The sequence below is a fragment of the Pleurodeles waltl genome, chromosome 1_1, assembly GCF_031143425.1.
Source record: "Pleurodeles waltl isolate 20211129_DDA chromosome 1_1, aPleWal1.hap1.20221129, whole genome shotgun sequence".
Lineage (NCBI taxonomy): Eukaryota > Metazoa > Chordata > Amphibia > Caudata > Salamandridae > Pleurodeles > Pleurodeles waltl.
Genome location: NC_090436.1, coordinates 749,588,180 through 749,606,232, shown reverse-complemented (window position 1 = coordinate 749,606,232; position 18,053 = coordinate 749,588,180). Strand labels below are relative to the sequence as shown.

Sequence of the window (18,053 nt, the reverse complement as noted above, 5' to 3'; positions counted from 1 at the left end):
TCCTGATGTCTGCTGACTTCAGGTTTTCCATCTTTACTAAGAATGTTCTTGGAAATGGCTTGTTGAAACATCCAAATCTACACAAATTTCAGACCTTAGCCAGCAGAGAAAGTCAGCTCTTTTTACAGTATCATTAGGCAGAGTCACAATAAATTAGTCATAACATATGGGGCAAGGGTATATACTTTGTTCTTTTCTCACAGCACAAACGAGGAGACTCCCAATGAAGCTGACTCTGATTGATAGAACAACAGTGTGTCTTGGAAAGATAGAAAGTCAACCGGTATCCCTCATGGATAATGCATCTCCCCTAATGTTTGTTACAGTCATTATGATAGGGGAAAAAGTCCTTTGTGGAAGAACATGCTGTAAGGAAGAAGGTGGTGACCCTTGTGGGTCACCTATATACAGTGCATACATTCACCTCAAGCTCCAGACCCTGTATTCCATGGATAAATCAGGAGGTTGGAGCTAACACCAGAGTCTATCTAGATTATTTGTCTTTACCAAGCAAGATGCAGTGTGGGATGGCCCCTGACTTAGAATGGGAAGGAGTTCAGGTAATTTCGACCAGCATTGCAACCAGTAATGTTTAGTTGCTGCATGTAAAGGGATGTCCTTTCAGTGATATGACCAATGTGGATGAGGTGGAAGAGCCTGAAAGAAGGCGTTTTCTATTACCAACCACGTCCTGTCAGTAAGCGAGAAGGCAGTGGATTGGGTCTGTGTTCTGCTGAATGAAACTTATCTATTCCATACAAGTGAGAATATAGGAGTAATAGGCATAAAAAGGTATAGGACATGAAGAAAGGCTGGAGAAAGCCTAACAGACAGTATCCATACACAAACATGTGAAGTGTCTTTAGATGATTCACTGTGATCGCACCTCCTCTGAATTCAAGGGAATCACTGTAGGGGCCGGCTGTAATCTCTGAATCTGGCAGCCAATAGTCCATCAGGATGACAGACATAATGTTCTCTGGATCTCTAACAGATGATTGGCTACCTACCAAGCCCTAAATCAGTCCCTGAATCTTGAGATACTAAGCACTTACCTCGTGGACCTGGGGATGATCCTTAATGATAGGCGTGTACGGTGTACTTAAAGACATAGCAACCGTCTCATAATAACAGCTTTTAATTGTGACCAAATATTTGTTTGGTTGCAACCTTCAGCATTTCCTTTTAATCTATCACTATCATGTACCATATAAGAAGATTGGAAGGACGAATCAGGGATACACATCACACCTCTGTTGGACTGGTTACATACAACCACTCCAAGCTATACTTATCAGCTGCAAATCAATAAGGACACTCAGTAAGGAGCGACACACTTAGCTGATACAATATAACTTTAATGATAATGAATAGCAAAATAGTCAAGGACACAGCCAATGCTGGCTAAACAGTAGCAAAACATTTACCTATATTGGCAATGCCAGCTCAACATTGGCAGAACAGTCTCAAATAAACTGCAGTAAGTCAAAAGCAAAATAAAGATAAAGTAGGAGAAAAGGCCCTACATCCCCAGTTGACTTTGCTTTTGGCAGCTAGCACTCGCTGGAAATGGAGCAGAGAGAAGCGGCTGTAGGCAACAGTAAATTTGCATGACTCCACCTGAGAGCTTCTCCAAATCATCCACACCCCTCCTTTTTAAACACTAACTGCTGGCTTATACAACACCATGTTCCTTTCCTGTGCAAGCTGTTCTTGAGGTGTTTTCGCTAACCCAGGATCCTTCTGACTTCTACCAGCCCCTCTCTCTCACTGATGCCAATCAATCATCCTCCTAGGGCCTTCAAGCTAACTTAGGCTTGTTTTGGTCAGCATAACCTTACTGGTACATCTCCCCAGATCCACATGCCTTGACACGGTACAGTAAATACATACCTTGGCAGAGCATATACTTTTGTCTATTTGATATGGCAAAGTAAACATTACAAGATCATCTGCTATCTGAGTGTGGTACATGGGTTTTTGAATGCAGATTCACTCATCAACACTGCCTAAATCTAATTAACCCTTCTGTGTCACAATGTCTTCTGCACACTATTTTCCATATACTGCACAATACACCAGGATTTTCTACCATCATTATCCCTATAATAGCCACAATTATCTCATGAATGCCAAAAATATATCTAGGATGCGTAACATTATGCCAGAACCACCATCATGCCAGAAATGCCCTCAATATAGTGAGCATGCCCATCCTTGTGCCAGGAAACACATTGATTGTATTGGAAAAAGGAGATGCCCATATGGGCGTCATGCAAGGGTCAGCATTATTCCGGTTGTGTGCTCTATCATGCACTAGATACTAAGAATATGAGTCACGGCCTTTCTGCAGGGTTATCTCCAAAACATTTGCTTCTGATCTCCTGTTTTAAACCCTGTGCAGAGTTTCGTTTTTGCTGGCTTCAGGACTCTGGGCACTTTACCAGTTCTGGCCAGTGCTAAAGTGCAAGTGCTCTCTGTCTAAATGGTATTGGTGGTTGTTTTATCTATGATTGGCATACTTGATTTATAAGTATGTCCCTAGTATAGTGCACCAAGGGTGTCCATGGCCTGTAAATCAAATGCTGCTAGTGGGCCTGCAGCACTGATTGTGCCACCCGCATGAGTAGGCCTGCAAACATGTCTCAGGCATGCCATTGCAGTGTCTGTGTGAGCAGTTTTAAACTGCTATTTCGACCTGGCAATTGCACCCACTTTCAAGACCCAAACCTTCCCATTTACTGCACTTATCCCTAAGGTAGGCCAAAGGCAGTCACACAAAGGGAGCTGAGGTGTGCGCTGCACATCCTGATGGGTCTTCCTGAGCTAGAGTGGTGGGAGGATCTGTCACTTGCATCTGAATAGGGCTGTGCCTTTCCTTACACTAAACAGTCTCCAACCCCCTGGAGTGTGTCTGGGGCCAGGGCAGGAAAGGCAAGGTCTTGTGCACTTCAAATACTTTTCTTTGAAGTTTACCTACTTAAAAGGCAGAAATCGGTATAGGTATTGGACTGCAAAGTTAGAATCCTTCTGGATGGAGGACATTCTGCCAGTACGAAGAGCTGAATGTTGCAGGAGGGACTGCCACTTTGCCTGTTGCTTTGCTGTTCTGGACTGCTGCTTCTGTTCTTGGAGTGAAAGGACTGCTTTCTACATACTGCTTCCAAAGGTTCTCTAAGGGCTTGGAGTAAACTTGCCTCTTGTTAGGAAGCTTCAGGGACATCAAAGACTTCATCTGCCAGCCCTTGGGCTCTCTTGCTGGGAGTCCTGACTTGCCACGTAGTGCCAAATCCAGTTCCTGCACCCTTGGGATTGAGTTCTGGTGTGACCAAGAAGAAACAAGCACATTGACTCCAGAGCCCACTCTGCACCACTGCCTGCACTAGAGCCGTGGTCCCCGCTGACCACGACAGATGCCGCAGGCCCGACGCTGCCGCAGTGCCTCCAAAGTCCTGCCACAGAATGTGTCCAGAGTACCATGTCACCATCATCCGTGACACCCAACTCCGACTCCACCGCAGCACCTGTGGCCCCGTGGTGTGATCGCAACACCACAAAGTCAAGACCTCACATCTTGACCTACTCAGTTCACTGACCTCACCTTGCTGTAAAGAACTGATGCCTTACCACTGATGCCGCAGCACCTCCCCTGCAACCGTAAGGAACCAATGTCTCACCTCCCCTGCCTAGTAGTAAAGAACCAATGCCTCATTTCCCTGGTAGCAGTAAGTAATCAACACCGCACCAGCTCCAGTGAAGCCTCACTCACCCAAACCTGTGCAACACCTTTGTTTCCTCATTTTCCACAGTATTGTACTTGTGGTCCATGCAACTCTGTGACTGGACCACACTCCTTCGAAAGTGGACTGTTGGGAATGACTCAATCAAGACGTCGTGATAGCCCCAGTTATTGTGTTACTAAACAACATACTAAGATTTTATCTTTGAAAATTTGTATCTTTGCTTGTGTATTTTGAGTTGTTGTCATTTTGGTCTTGTTTCATACATATAAATATTGGCTTGTTTTGTAAACTTTTGTGGAATCCTTTTGTAGTGTTTTATGTTGGCTTGTTTTCAAAACTGGGTGGAATCCTTTTGTAGTGTTTTCACTGTTAATTTGTGTGTGTGTGTGTGTGTACAAATACTTTACACGTTGCCTCCGAGATTAGCCTGACTGCTTGTGCCAAGATACTAAGAATGTGAGTAGGTGTTATCTTACCTGTGTGACTCCCTCACCCTGACTAGAGTGAGGGTCCCTACTTGGACTTGGTGCAAATCACTGCCAACTAGATACCCCATTTCTAACAGTACCATTATGCCAATATGCCATAGACGAAACCAGATGCCTTGGGTGGAGAGGGCCACCACACTAAACACAAATACACACTTTTTCTTTCACACATACTCTTGTGCATGACACGAACCAACAAGTATGCACACACACACAAGGACTCACATACACAAACACATATACACTAATTCCCTCATTTACTGATGCTACATGCCCCTCCTTGCCTGCAAAGGTACTCAACCAGCTGGGACCCCCATCTTACCTTTTTCACTTCTTGCAGCATTATATCAGACCACTCTAGCAAGACAAGCAATTGCACATCTAAGAAGCATGGAGAACATGTAAGCAGCATAGTAATTGGTCATGTGTTGGAGGTCATTTGCAGTCAGTCACACTGTTCAACCACAGTTCCTGCATGAAAAACATAGGCCCATATTTATACTTTTTGACGCTAAACTGCGCTAACGCAGTTTAGCGTCAAAAAATTTAGCGCCGTCTAACGCCATTCTGAAGCGCCATGCGGGCGCCGTATTTATGGAATGGCGTTAGCCGGCGCTAGCAGACCGTCGCTGCCTGGTGTGCGTGGAAAAAAACCACGTAGACCAGGCAGCGCCGGCGTAGGGGGAAAATGGCGTTAGGGCGTCTTAAAATGGGGCAAGTCAGGTTGAGGCAAAAAAATCGCCTCAACCCGATTTGCGCCATTATTTTCGACGCCCAGACGCCATTTAAATGACTCCTGTCTTAGTAAAGACAGGAGTCATGCCCCCTTGCCCAATGGCCATGCCCAGGGGACTTATGTCCCCTGGGCATGGTCATTGGGCATAGTGGCATGTAGGGGGGCACAAATAAGGCCCCCCTATGCCACCCAAAAAAAATTAAAAAATATAAAAAATTATACTTACCTGAACTTACCTGAATGTCCCTGGGGTGGGTCCCTCCATCCTTGGGTGTCCTCCTGGGGTGGGCAGGGGTGGCAGGGGGGGTCCCTGGGGGCAGGGGAGGGCACCTGTGGGCTCATTTTGAGCCCACAGGCCCCTTAACGCCTACCCTGACCCAGGCGTTAAATAGTGGCGCAAATGCTGGGTTTTTTGACCCGCCACCTCCCGGGCGTGACTTTTGCCCGGGAGTATAAATACGACGCATTTGCGTCGCCGTCATTTTTTTAGACGGGAACGCCTTCCTTGCATCTCATTAACGCAAGGAAGGCGTTCACGCAAAAAAATGACGCTATTTGCCCATACTTTGGCGCTAGACGCGTCTAACGCCAAAGTATAAATATGGCGTTAGTTTTGCGCCGAATTTGCGGCGAAAAAAACGACGCTAATTCGGCGCAAACGGAGTATAAATACGGGCCATAATGTCCTTGGGGTGGGAATGCTGGGCTACGGAATTACCAACCACAGTTCTCTGACACAACACTGATTGCTCATGCCCCCAAAATGCCATAAACAGCACTTGTGTTGTAGGGCAAAAAAAATCGCTTCAGTTTTACATTATCTGCTCAATCAACTGATATCTTACAGCTGTATCATTGAACTCTTAAAGATAGCCAAATGGGCTCCTAGAGCCTCCCAACAGATTCTTGCAGCCACTTTATTGAAACGATATAGGCCCCCACTGACCTCCTGCAACCCCTTAATGTAGCTTAAACAAGCACCCATTGGAGATCATGCAGGCATACAACCTGTTGGGACTCCAGAGAGCTCATGAAGATGCCCACCAGTGGTACTGGAGGCCCTCAATTGTACTCTTGAAAGTACCTAACAGACTGACTGCAAAACCTGAAGTGAATTTCTTCAGGTACCCAATAGAGCCTCTCCAGGTACTCCATTGTGCCTCTGTGCACACTTCTTATACTGCTACAGAGGTCAGAATTGATTGTACCAGCAATCACCAAACTTATTAGTTATTCCTTTGTCTTTTTAGCTGATTATCCTATGCCTGATTGCATTCCCCCTCAACTTCGTTTTCATCGTCCTCCCTGCTTTCTCCTTTTATTTCTTATGTTTCGTTCTTCCTTTATTTACAGAACATCTTTGAGTCTATCATTTACTTCCTCCATACCTATTATTTGTCCTTTCTTGTGATTATACATTTCCCATTACTCCATTCATGCCCTCTCTTGTATTATTTCTGCTTTTTTCCCTATCTTTATTTCTTTTGCAGTCATTCTATTCCCCAAGTTCTCTTTTGTCTTTCACTTACATCATCTCTTTTCAATACCAGTACTCTTCTTTATCTCTCTTCCTTCTTCTGCCTTTCCTCTTCCCTTTCTAGGAGTTACTTGTGTAAATCTCAGTTGTTTTATTTAAAACAAATGTTTCCTGTCAATTTAAGGATTCAGGAGCCTCCTTTAACCATGATGCCTTGTAATGGCAGCTACCTAGCTACCTTAGAGAATTAGATTTTTTTCCGGCTCATGTGAGTGGGATCCTTGAATAAAGTGATTGTTCTCACACCTGTTTATTTTGACATATTTATTTCAGAATTCTATTTTCTCTGCTTTCACTAGATGTATTTTACATCTGACAATCGAGCAAAGCACTTTTTTTGCTGGATCTTTCCTGACAGAATAACTTTTCTTTTTGTTAAGCTCCCTTCCACTGGATCAAAGAATGGTGCTTCAGACCTACACCAAGTATGTGTGGTGTGTCTTCCTGCATCTCATTCCATAAAGGATAGTGTAAAAATAAAAATGCCAGAGAGACCCTAAAGGACGAACAAAACTCCTTGGAAAGCTGGAATATTTAAGGGTGATGGGGAAGAAAAGGCCATATTTTTGATTTCCACTTGGGCAGTGCCTACAACCCAAAAGGGCCCCTAGACAGGGTGTGGGAAAGTACCATCTTGCCTGGCATGTTACCGCCATATTTCACTGTATGTATGTTGTTTTAGTCCTTGTGTCACTGGGACCCTGCCAGGCAGGGCCCCAGTGCTCATAGTATGTGCCCTGTATGTGTTCCCTGTGTGGTGCCTAACTGTATCACTGAGGCTCTGCTAACCAGAACCTCAGTGTTTATGCTCTCTCTGCTTTCCAAATGTGTCACTACAGGCTAGTGACTAAATTTACCAATTCACAATGGCATACTGGTACACCCATATAATTCCCTTGTATATGGTACTGAGGTACCCAGGGTATTGGGGTTCCAGGAGATCCCTATGGGCTGCAGCATTTCTTTTGCCACCCATAGGGAGCTCTGACAATTCGTACACAGGCCTGCCACTGCAGCCTGCGTGAAATAATGTCCACGTTATTTCACAGCCATTTACCACTGCACATAAGTAACTTATAAGTCACCTATATGTCTAACCTTCACCTGGTGAAGGTTGGGTGCAAAGTTACTTAGTGTGTGGGCACCCTGGCACTAGCCAAGGAGCCCCCACATCGCTCAGGGCAAATTCCCCGGACTTTGTGAGTGCGGGGAAACCATTACACATGTGCACTATACATAGGTCACTACCTATGTATAGCGTCACAATGGTAACTCCGAACATGGCCATGTAACATGTCTAAGATCATGGGGGCATTTCCATGATCCCCGGGTCTCTAGCACAGAACCCGGGTACTGCCAAACTGCCTTTCCAGGGTCTCCACTGCAGCTGCTGCTGCTACCAACCCCTCAGACAGATTTCTGCCCTCCTGGGGTCCAGGCAGCCCTGGCCCAGGAAGGCAGAACGAAGGATTTCCTCTGAGAGAGGGTGTTACACCCTCTCCCTTTGGAAATAGGTGTGAAGGGCTGGGGAGGAGTAGCCTCCCCCAGCCTCTGGAAATGCTTTGATGGGCACAGATGGTGCCCATCTCTGCATAAGCCAGTCTACACCGGTTCAGGGATCCCCCAGCCCTGCTCTGGTGCAAAACTGGACAAAGGAAAGGGGAGTGACTACTCCCCTAACCAGTACCTCCCAGGGGAGGTGCCCAGAGCTCCTCCAGTGTGTCCCAGACCTCTGCCATCTTGGAAACAGAGGTGTTGGGGGCACACTGGACTGCTCTGAGTGGCCAGTGCCAGCAGGTGACGTCAGAGGCTCCTTCTGATAGGCTCTTACCTCTCTTGGTAGCCAATCCTCCTATCTTGGTAGCCAACCCTCCTTTTCTGGCTATTTAGGGTCTCTGCTTTGGGAAATTCTTCAGATAACGAATGCAAGAGCTCACCAGAGTTCCTCTGCATCTCCCTCTTCACCTTCTACCAAGGATTGACCGCTGACTGCTCCAGGACGCCTGCAAAACCACAACAAAGTAGCAAGAAGACTACCAGCAACATTGTAGCGCCTAATCCTGCCGACTTTCTCGACTGTTTCCAGGTGGTGCATGCTCTGGGGGTAGCCTGCCTTCACCCTGCACCAGAAGCTCCAAAGAAATCTCCTGTGGGTTGACGGAATCTTCCCCTGCTAACGCAGGCACCAAAAGACTGCATCACTGGTCCTCTGGGTCCCCTCTCATCCTGACGTGCGTGGTCCCTGGAACACTGCAACTCTGTCCAAGTGACTCACACAGTCCAGTGACTCTTCAGTCCAAGTTTGGTGGAGGTAAGTCCTTGCCTCCCCACGCTAGACTGCAAAGCTGTGTACCACGTGATTTGCAGCTGCTCAGGCTCCTGTGCACTCTTCCAGGATTTCCTTCATGCAAAGCCTAGCCTGGGTCCCCAGTACACCGTCCTGCAGTGCACAACCCTCTGAGTTGGCCTTCAACGTTGTGGGACCCTCTTTTGTAACTTCGCATGGACTCCAGTTCCCTATTCTTCTAAGTGCCTGTTAGGGTACTTCTGTGGGTGCTGCCTGCTTCTGTGAGGGCTCTCTGAGTTGATGAGCGCCCCCTCTGTCTCCTCCTCCAAAAGGTGATATCCTGGTCCTTCCTGGTCCTCAGCAGCACCCAAAAACCTCTACAGTGACCCTTGCAGCTAGCAAGGCTTGTTTGTGGTATTTCTGCGTGGGAACATCTCTGCAAGCTTCATCGTGGTGTGGGACATCTGTCTTCCAAAGGAAAAGTTCCTAGTCCTCTTCTTTCTTGCAGAAATCCAAGCTTCTTCCATCCAGAGGCAGCTTCCTTGCACCTTCATCCGGGGTTTCCTGGGCTCCTGCCCACTCTGGACACTGTCGTGACTATTGGACTTGGTCCCCTTGCCTTGCAGGTCCTCAGGTCCGGAAATCCGTTGTCAGTGCACTGCTGGTGTTTGTTGTTCTTGCAGAATCCCCCTATCACGACTATTGTGCTCTCTGGGGGTAGTAGGTGCACTTTACTCCTACTTTTCAGGGTCTTGGGGTGGGGTATCTTGGACACCCTGACTGTTTTCTTACAGTCCCAACGACCCTCTACAAGCTCACGTAGGTCTGGGGTCCAATCGTGATTCGCATTCCACTTTTGGAGTATATTGTTTGTGTTGCCCCTATACCTATGCTTGCCTATTGCAACCTATTGTAATTCTACACTATATTACTTACCTTCTTACTGAGGCTACTCACTGAGATACTTGTGGCATATTGTCATATTGTGTTTTCTTATGATATTTTGCATATGATATAAGTGGTATAGTAGGAGCTTTGCATGCCTCCTAGGTCAGCCTAAGCTGCTTTGCCATAGCTACCTTCTATCAGCCTAAGCTGCTAGAAACACCTCTATTCTACTAATAAGGGATAACTGGACCTGGCACAAGGTGTAAGTACCTTTGGTACCCACTACAAGCCATGCCAGCCTCCTACACAGGGCAATCCAGGGAGACAAGACCAGAAAATGGTGAGAAAACTAAACCATGACATAAACATTTTGATTATGAACATCAACATTCCCAGATAGGTTTCAAAGATTATGGTGTCCCGGTTGCAAGCCTTGCCCTGACATCCTTGCCATCAAAAACCGGCTTGACAGCAACAATGAGGCACCATCACTGCTCAGCAAGTCTGTGACATTAAACACACAATGTGCACAAAGACGTCACCCTCACAATTTTATATGAAATCATTCACTTGCACAATGGTACCTCCTTTGCCATTGATCCATACCAGCCAATGTCACCACAACATTCATCTGCAGTCAATATTCCACCTGTTGACATGGAGATTTTCGACATAGATGTTCCCTTCTGATCTCCCAAAGAAACTGAGGTGTCAGAAGTATCAGAACTGTCTCTGCAACCATTAGTGCCTCCTTGCTTTCTTATTCCTGATGAAGACCCGGTGCAGACCTCACTTTTGCATCTTAACCTTGCCAAGAATGGTTTTGCAACACACATCTATGTCACCTATACAAAAATGTCTTGCCACCACAAAGATTATGAGGTGGCTAGGCTGTGCCTCAAACCCCTCATTCTCCTTGAAGAGATTTGGCCTCCCAACATATGGTCAGGGGAAGCAAGTGTCAGATCTCCATCTGTATCACCAACTTGGTCTCACTCAGATGATGGGGACACAAGGTGACATCTCCTACTGACTCTTCAATAGGGATCTCTATGGTGGATGATATAGCCACCTTTCACAATGTTCTAGGAAAAGGAGCCTCAAAATTGAGTGTCCCCATGGAATACATTGTTGTCTGTAATTATGGAAACCCTTCAACTGAAGGCATCGCCGAGGCCTCTCCTTTCGTTGGTACCAGGATACTGAAATTGGAAGTGGAGAAATTCCTCATACCTGCCACTGCTAAAGCAGTGACCCCACAGCTGCTAAAGAAGTATAAGCCACCTCAATGAGATCTAGATTTTCTCAAAATAGATCCTCTATTGGATTCTGTTATGATGGCAACCATTAGAAGGAGGCATGCATGTGCCTTTGAAACTTCGTTTCGCAATGGTAGAGAGATCAACAGAAAGGGCATGGCTGAAAGGAGGATGTGCAGAACAGTGACTCCGGCACTAAAGAATGCCATTACCACTGTCTTTCTATGAAGCTATGACAGACAAATCTGGAAAGCATCCAATCCATATGCAGAAAAGTGAAGGGATGGTACAAGAAGGCTCTCTGCTATCCTATGTGGTGATCAGTGTGGCTAAAAACTTGGTATAGGTGGCAGTATCAGAATGCTGCCATGGAGTCACCTTGTGGCATTCATGTTGACTGCACCTCACTGTACTGTAGCCTGATGCACAGCTTAACATTCCCAGTCTCTTGTGTTCTGGCTCCTCCTTGTTTGTACACTATACTGAAGGGGAATGGGTGAGAATGAAGAATGAGGCAGAAACACTCAAGGCTGTGGGTCTTGAAGTTAAGAAAAAAGTATCATTACATACACTGAGACTGGTGTTATTTTCTTCAAAAGAGTTCAATGTCCTTGCTGGCACTATTAGCAGCAGGGCGAGTGATACCCTTACCAGCGAAGAGGCTCTGAAAAAAAAGAGGCAAGCTCACAGCCATTCAACCCCTTGAGCGACTGTCCTCCAACAACCATCAATGACGCCTCAGTAATCCCCTCTCCTTCACCCCCCCCAATGGTGAAGAGGTATCTTCATGCTGCAAGTCAAATACACCATCTATTGCACCAAAGCCAACATAATTTCAGTTGATGAGCCAATAAAATAAGCCTCCATAGTACTCAGGAATTGCACATTTGAACCAATTCTATACCACATAGTTGGAGAGAGATATACTCAATATATATTCATTAAATATATTCATAAAAAGGATGAAAAGAGGGAATTTAGACCAATATTAGATCTGTGCATGACCAACAGGTAGATCAAAATGGAAAAATGTAGTATGTTTGACTTACATCAAATTTTCCCTCACCTCAGGCAAGGAGTAGATATAAAGGACAACTACTTCTACATCTTGACCTTGGAAAAACACAATACCAGATGTCTATAGTAAGAACATTGTGTTACTAATGTGCAGTGCTTCCTGTTCATAAAAATCCACTTTTTCAAAATGCATAGCTGTACTAGCAGCTCACTTTCAAAGTCAAAGAATATTCATCTAGCTTTACTCAGACAATTTGTTTCTAAAGACTGACACACCACAGAAATTGGAGCAGGTCTTTCAAACAATGAGGTCTCTGGTACTCATTCTAGTCTGCAAACAAATATTGAGAGATCATCTCCAATTCAACCTTTATCTTACCTAGGGGCAATGCTAAACTCAGTGCATAGTAAAGTATTACTTTCAGATGAAAGCAGGTAATGCATTGGGAAGAATTATCATATGAAGCTTCCAGTCCAACAGCCCAGCAAATCTCCTCCCTAATAGAGCTACACTGATGGGTTGCTGTATTTCCATTGTTCCTTGTGCAAGACTACATATGAGACTACTTGAGAAGTTTCCAGAAGGTCTGCAGTCTCAGAAGGAGAAGATCTGGAACAACAGGCTCTGCATCTCAATAGCAACAAAACTGTCTCCTTAGTGGTTTTGTGGTGGTCCAAAAGAGTCACAGGGGGCCTGATCCAGGCATTAGCCAAGGGACTATCGACAAAGGCAAATCAGCTTCAAGAATCCTGAAATAGCAAGTGTATTTCCCTCGCTGGTTCTAAGATGAAAATCACAAATGAGTTCTGGACAATGACATTCTTCATAACATTTTTGTAGATTAGGTTTATTCCATAATAGATATCTTCACAACCTTTCAATACTTCAAGTCCAAACTACCTGACCCAGATTGACCCTGACCTAGCAAAATCTAGCAATGTGTGCATGAGGCTTCTTACTTGCTTACGTTGCCTTATTGATCCCGTTGGCAAACATTCAACCTCATTGACAATGAAAGTAAAGTTGCCTACAAAATAGCAAGGCCCAGATTTAAGAAAAGTGGTGTCATGAAGTGCCAGTTTTCTTGCAGTCCACTCCGCCCCCCCAACGCCACCATCTGTGCACTGTATTTAACATACGGTGCAGCATGGCGCAGGTTAGGGACAATAGCGTCATCATTTTTATGCTATTGTTGTACTTAGCAGGATTAGCGCCAACAAACTTGGGGCTAATCCTGCAAAGTACATAGAGGCCCATTAAAAATAATGGTGTGCCTCCTTTTAACGCCTCCTCTATGCAGGTGCTAAAAATGCTGCTAAAAATGGTGCAGTGGTATCTCGTAGATTCCACTGCGCCATTTTTGCAGGCCCCCTGGATCAGGCATAATGTGGTGCACGGATTTACAAAGTGGTGCAATGAGTGCATTTTAGCACTTTGTAAATATGGCGAAACGTTCTTGCTACACTATCGCCACATTGGCGTAAAGAAATTACACTAATGTGGCAATAGCTGGCGCTAGGCCCTTGTTAAATTTGGGCCTAAATACCATGGCATGGAACAAAAAAAAGGTAGAATTAACATATAAGAAATACCATGCTCAGCAAAATGAAAATGAACACACAATAATTATTAGCTATACTATTAATAAACGATCTTCAGTATGCCCATATAAGTTACTAATACCTTACGAGTAATGGAAAGCTTGTCCACAACCTCTACTAAGAGATCGCCACACTGAGAAAAAGCAATTATAAAATTAAACATTTCCAATCGTGCTCCTTGAATGAACAACTGAGTAGCCCTATTGCTTCATGTGCCACCTTCTCACCAATACCACTTATTTAGCATATATCAAGAACCACCTCAAGAAGATGACCAAACGCATGCGGATAGAGATGTGTGCATCGCATACATTTTAAAATATAACAAAGTGTTAATCAGAAGAAATTGGGAGATTGGTTAAGTTGAACTACACACCCACCTAAGGGTTGTGTGACCCAGTTTAATAGTCATCTTTGGGGGAATGGGGAAATATCCATAGGTTAGAACTGATGGGCCCCTCTTGAACATAGTTATGTTTTTCAGTTGAATTATTTCTTGTGATTACTATCACAAGGTCAATGTTTACAACATGAAATACGGAAACAGGTCTGTACCAACACAATAATGCAAGAAGTGGCATGCTGGTAATCCAAGCCTACAGTCACACAGTGAAAATCGTCTGTATTTTAATGGGATGAATACATATTTTAAAACAAAAAAACGTGCTGCAGTACCTGAAATGTAAACACCTGGGTATAGGAGATTCACCAGGGAAAGGTACAGACAGATAAGTTATAAAGAGACTGGTTGTGTTATGTCATCCATAATTGCTGTGACAACGGGGAACATGTAGAAGAGCTAGCCGTGTATAAAAACCATTGACTTTCAGAGTGCCTAAAACTTGAATTGATGTGGAAGTGTGATTGATATTAACAAGAACTGCAGATAAGTTGGGGCATTGGAGGAAGGCTCTGTGTATTTCCCTAGGGGCCTTAAGAGATGTGATATCCCGCTTAAATTGATCCCTGACTAGAATGGGTGCTACAATAACAGCATCTTCAGAGGATTAAAAACTCAGTCCGTGATTCAATGTTGGATAGTTAAGGGAGGCTCCTTTGGAACCATGCTCTATTCTTTTTCCTCAAACAGAAAATAATTACATGTGTCCTGTGTGTACGTGCCATTAGCTAGACCCCACTTTATGAGGAAGGTGATGAACGCAGTCCACTGTGAAGTTAAAAAAAGACATGCCTCAAAGGACTATATAGACAGATCACAATGAGGGATCGGTGTATTCAATTGGAATATCATGGGACGCGACCAGAGACTTTTTGATAGGTCACATCCAATCACATTGCATCCAATAAGAAAAAGTCTAGTTGATATGGTACAAGATCAATTGCTGGATTTGTTAGACATAATAATGCATCATATACTAAGTAGCTAAAATTACCCCTATGCCAAGGTGCACCACATTACGTCGAATTCATCACTTTTACTTACTATTATTCCAACCCCATTACTTCAATCCATAACAATACTTCCACTGCCGAGCTTAAACATACCATTACCTGGACCACTGCCTCTGGACTTCAAATTTTAAAGTAAGGAAATAGGTAGTTTAGCGTTAATTTTCAAGTAAAATAAATAAAAATAACCAAACTAAACTATGCAAAATATTCATTTTAAAAAGAACAGTAAATAAAACATATGTAAGACAATTGCTTTGAGATTAGCGTATTTTTTAAGGTACAGAAATAGGAAATATGTCAATAATTTCTAATATTATTGTTCTTGAAGATTAAAACATTTTACCTTAAGTGTTAAGAATTGTTTTTTTATTTAAATTTAAATTGATTACTGTGAATATAATTTAATATTTAGAATTTGTTAGGGTTAGGTTTCCCAATAGGCATATGGTTAGGATTAGGTAACTGAAATAAATTTCATTTTTTGTGAAATGTGATTAACATAAAGAATATTTTTAAATTTGAGGGTTCAAGAATTAGGGACTGAAGTAATGGCGGTGATGTGATTGACAAAATGAGCTGTTTAATTTTAGGAATTTGATGTTGAAGTAATGGTAGGCTACCATAAAGTGTTAGAGGTAACTGCTTGTACAAATAATGGTTGTCTAACCATTGAGAAACATTCATGTGGGGAAAAATCCCAAAATGATAAGAACACCCAAATATATATCTGTGTTTTAAAGGCTCCCTTTAAAAAAAAAATGACAGCTTAGCAAGAATGTTGGTAATTGGTAGAAAGACCATTCCATAAACCGAAGACCAGTCTGAAGTTGCAGTGACTAAATATATGTGGAAAAAAGAGCTTGTAAGCTCAAACTGACTAATTTGGTACAGTGTTCTCTTCCCTCCAGATATCATCGCTTGCAGTAGTCCTCCCAAAACTATATAAACATCCAGAAAGATTATTCATGAAAATATTTAGAACATAACAAATTCACCACTGGAGATTATAATGTGACAAACATCTCTAGGTAACACCGAGTCATACAGATAAATGCACTGCTGGAGGCGGACACATACATTGACAGAGCTACAGTTTGATATCCACCCAGAAGTCCTGCTGAAGATGGGTACATTTCAGTTTATCTGGTGGCAGAGGAAGGAGAGAGATTGCTTCCAATAGAGAATACCCTGTACAAAGAGATATCACTTGAAAAACCCAGAACGGCGGAAATCTGTACATGTGAAGTACAGTTAGGAGAATGCCATTTAGAAAATCATACGAAAGTGTGTATGTTTATCTGTCACTTTGCAAATATCGAACTAGGCAGGGTGCAAGGGACGAATGTCCATCTTATATTCAGGGATAATTGAGTATATTTGTTCAACCTAGTATTGGTGAATGTAAGATCAAAATGGAACCGTTCCCTACACCACGAACCTTTTACAGGCAATTGAATACGTTCTTGGAACTCATAATGAAGGAATACTGGAAATAGTTGACATTTATCCAGATTACCTAGTTAAAAAGGTTTCACAAGTGGCACAGGAAGCCGAAAAAGTGAAATGGGCAGGTTTAAGAGAGGAGAAAGCAGTGTTATAAGTGGCCTACAACAGATTACGGAACATGATTGTAGTGTTTGCAGCGGGGCCCTGGAAGACCACTTCCACCCTTGTAGAAGAAGGAGAGACACCATCTGCCTTGCGGAAACATTGACATCCATTTTTGCTCACTCAACTACCAGGCTGAAAAATGGACCTCACCACCATGCCTCCTTAGAAGGGGGGCGACCGATAACTCCACATAATCCCTTTTCTCTTTGGCATTCCCATCTGGCAGTAAAATGTACCCCACACAGAGCCTGGAGGTAAATTTCCTGTGAGAAGTGACAATGTCTCTGGCCTCCTTCACTAAATGAAATGGCTGTGGTGCCTCTTCTTTCTTCAGTCCTGGGAACATGCCTTCCTACCCAGAGGATTAGAATATTAGTTGGCTGACATTCTTAATGGACATTCTCTCTAATGGTACTTCTAAAGTCTCTCCAATATGCACCACATAATTCACTCTTATTTAGAAAGTGCTCGCCGTTTGTGATGACATCCATTGTTGTAAAAAATCTAGTCAGCAATTCCAGTCAAAGATTTAGCTTTTATGTTTTTTTATTTCAGTCATGAAGGAGATTCTGTCAGAATTTGGCCTCCAAGGAGTGAGCAATGGGTATGTTTTTTGGTCTGAATACTTTTAATAACGATGTGCACTTTTCAATGAAATAGCAGATTTGAATTACATGTTTTTTACAAAGTCCATGTAAATTCTGTCTGTCATTCAAATTTCGCTCAGTTTTCTTTTATAGTAAGTCCCAAATGGTCTCTGCAAAAATAAAGTAAGTGCTTCAATCCTATTACTGATCGGTCTGAATATGCAGTTGGAAAAAAATCAAATTAAGCAAATTGTGGATATGAACTCCTTTATTCAGCTCTTCACTTTTTAAAAGTGGCATTCATTCAGAATATGCAAGTAAAACACATACTTCAACGAAAATTAAAGATCATCCATGGCAGGTGCCCACATTCTTTTCCCCTAAAATATCCATTCAGCAAGATTAACCTAATGCTTGACCTCTCTGTCCACATCCATTGAGAATTATCTGCTGCCTGTCGGAAATGGCCTTCGTTGCAGCGGCCCCAAATGACAAGGGGGTGCAGGGGAGATGAAGGGGAAAACGACTAAAAAAAAAAACTAAAAAAAGACTTACCGTTCTCGCAGTCGCCCCATGCCACCTCGCTCTTCTTCTGGTGTGCCAGCATTCATTGGGACACCAGCACAGGCTCCCCAGCAATCCTAGTGCTGCTCTCATGCTAAACCAAGCAAGAGAGCAGAGTCAGGATTGTTCTGAGCAGCTTGGACTGTCGCTCAGACACTGTCCTGGTGTCTGTGCAGTTTCTCCAGTCCAGCTGAACAGCCGGGTTGGAGAAACCTAAGTGTGCATGTGTGTTTGGCTGGCCTGAGACAGCTGGCGAAACACACATGCGCACTTAGGTGCACTCTCTTCTCCTCCCTTCTCTCACCTTCCATGACCCAGTCA

The 18,053-nt window shown here is 43.7% G+C and overlaps 1 protein-coding gene across 1 annotated transcript in view; it reads left to right on the top strand.

Annotated features, from left to right (window-relative positions):
- The window catches only part of LOC138287249 (rab9 effector protein with kelch motifs-like), a 392,655-nt gene that overhangs the window by 289,319 nt on the left and 85,283 nt on the right, over positions 1 to 18,053 (top strand). Inside the window, exon 14 of the mRNA XM_069227612.1 lies at positions 17,137 to 17,185. Coding sequence (XP_069083713.1) covers positions 17,137 to 17,185 — 49 coding nt within the window. The remainder of the gene's footprint in view (positions 1 to 17,136; positions 17,186 to 18,053) is intronic.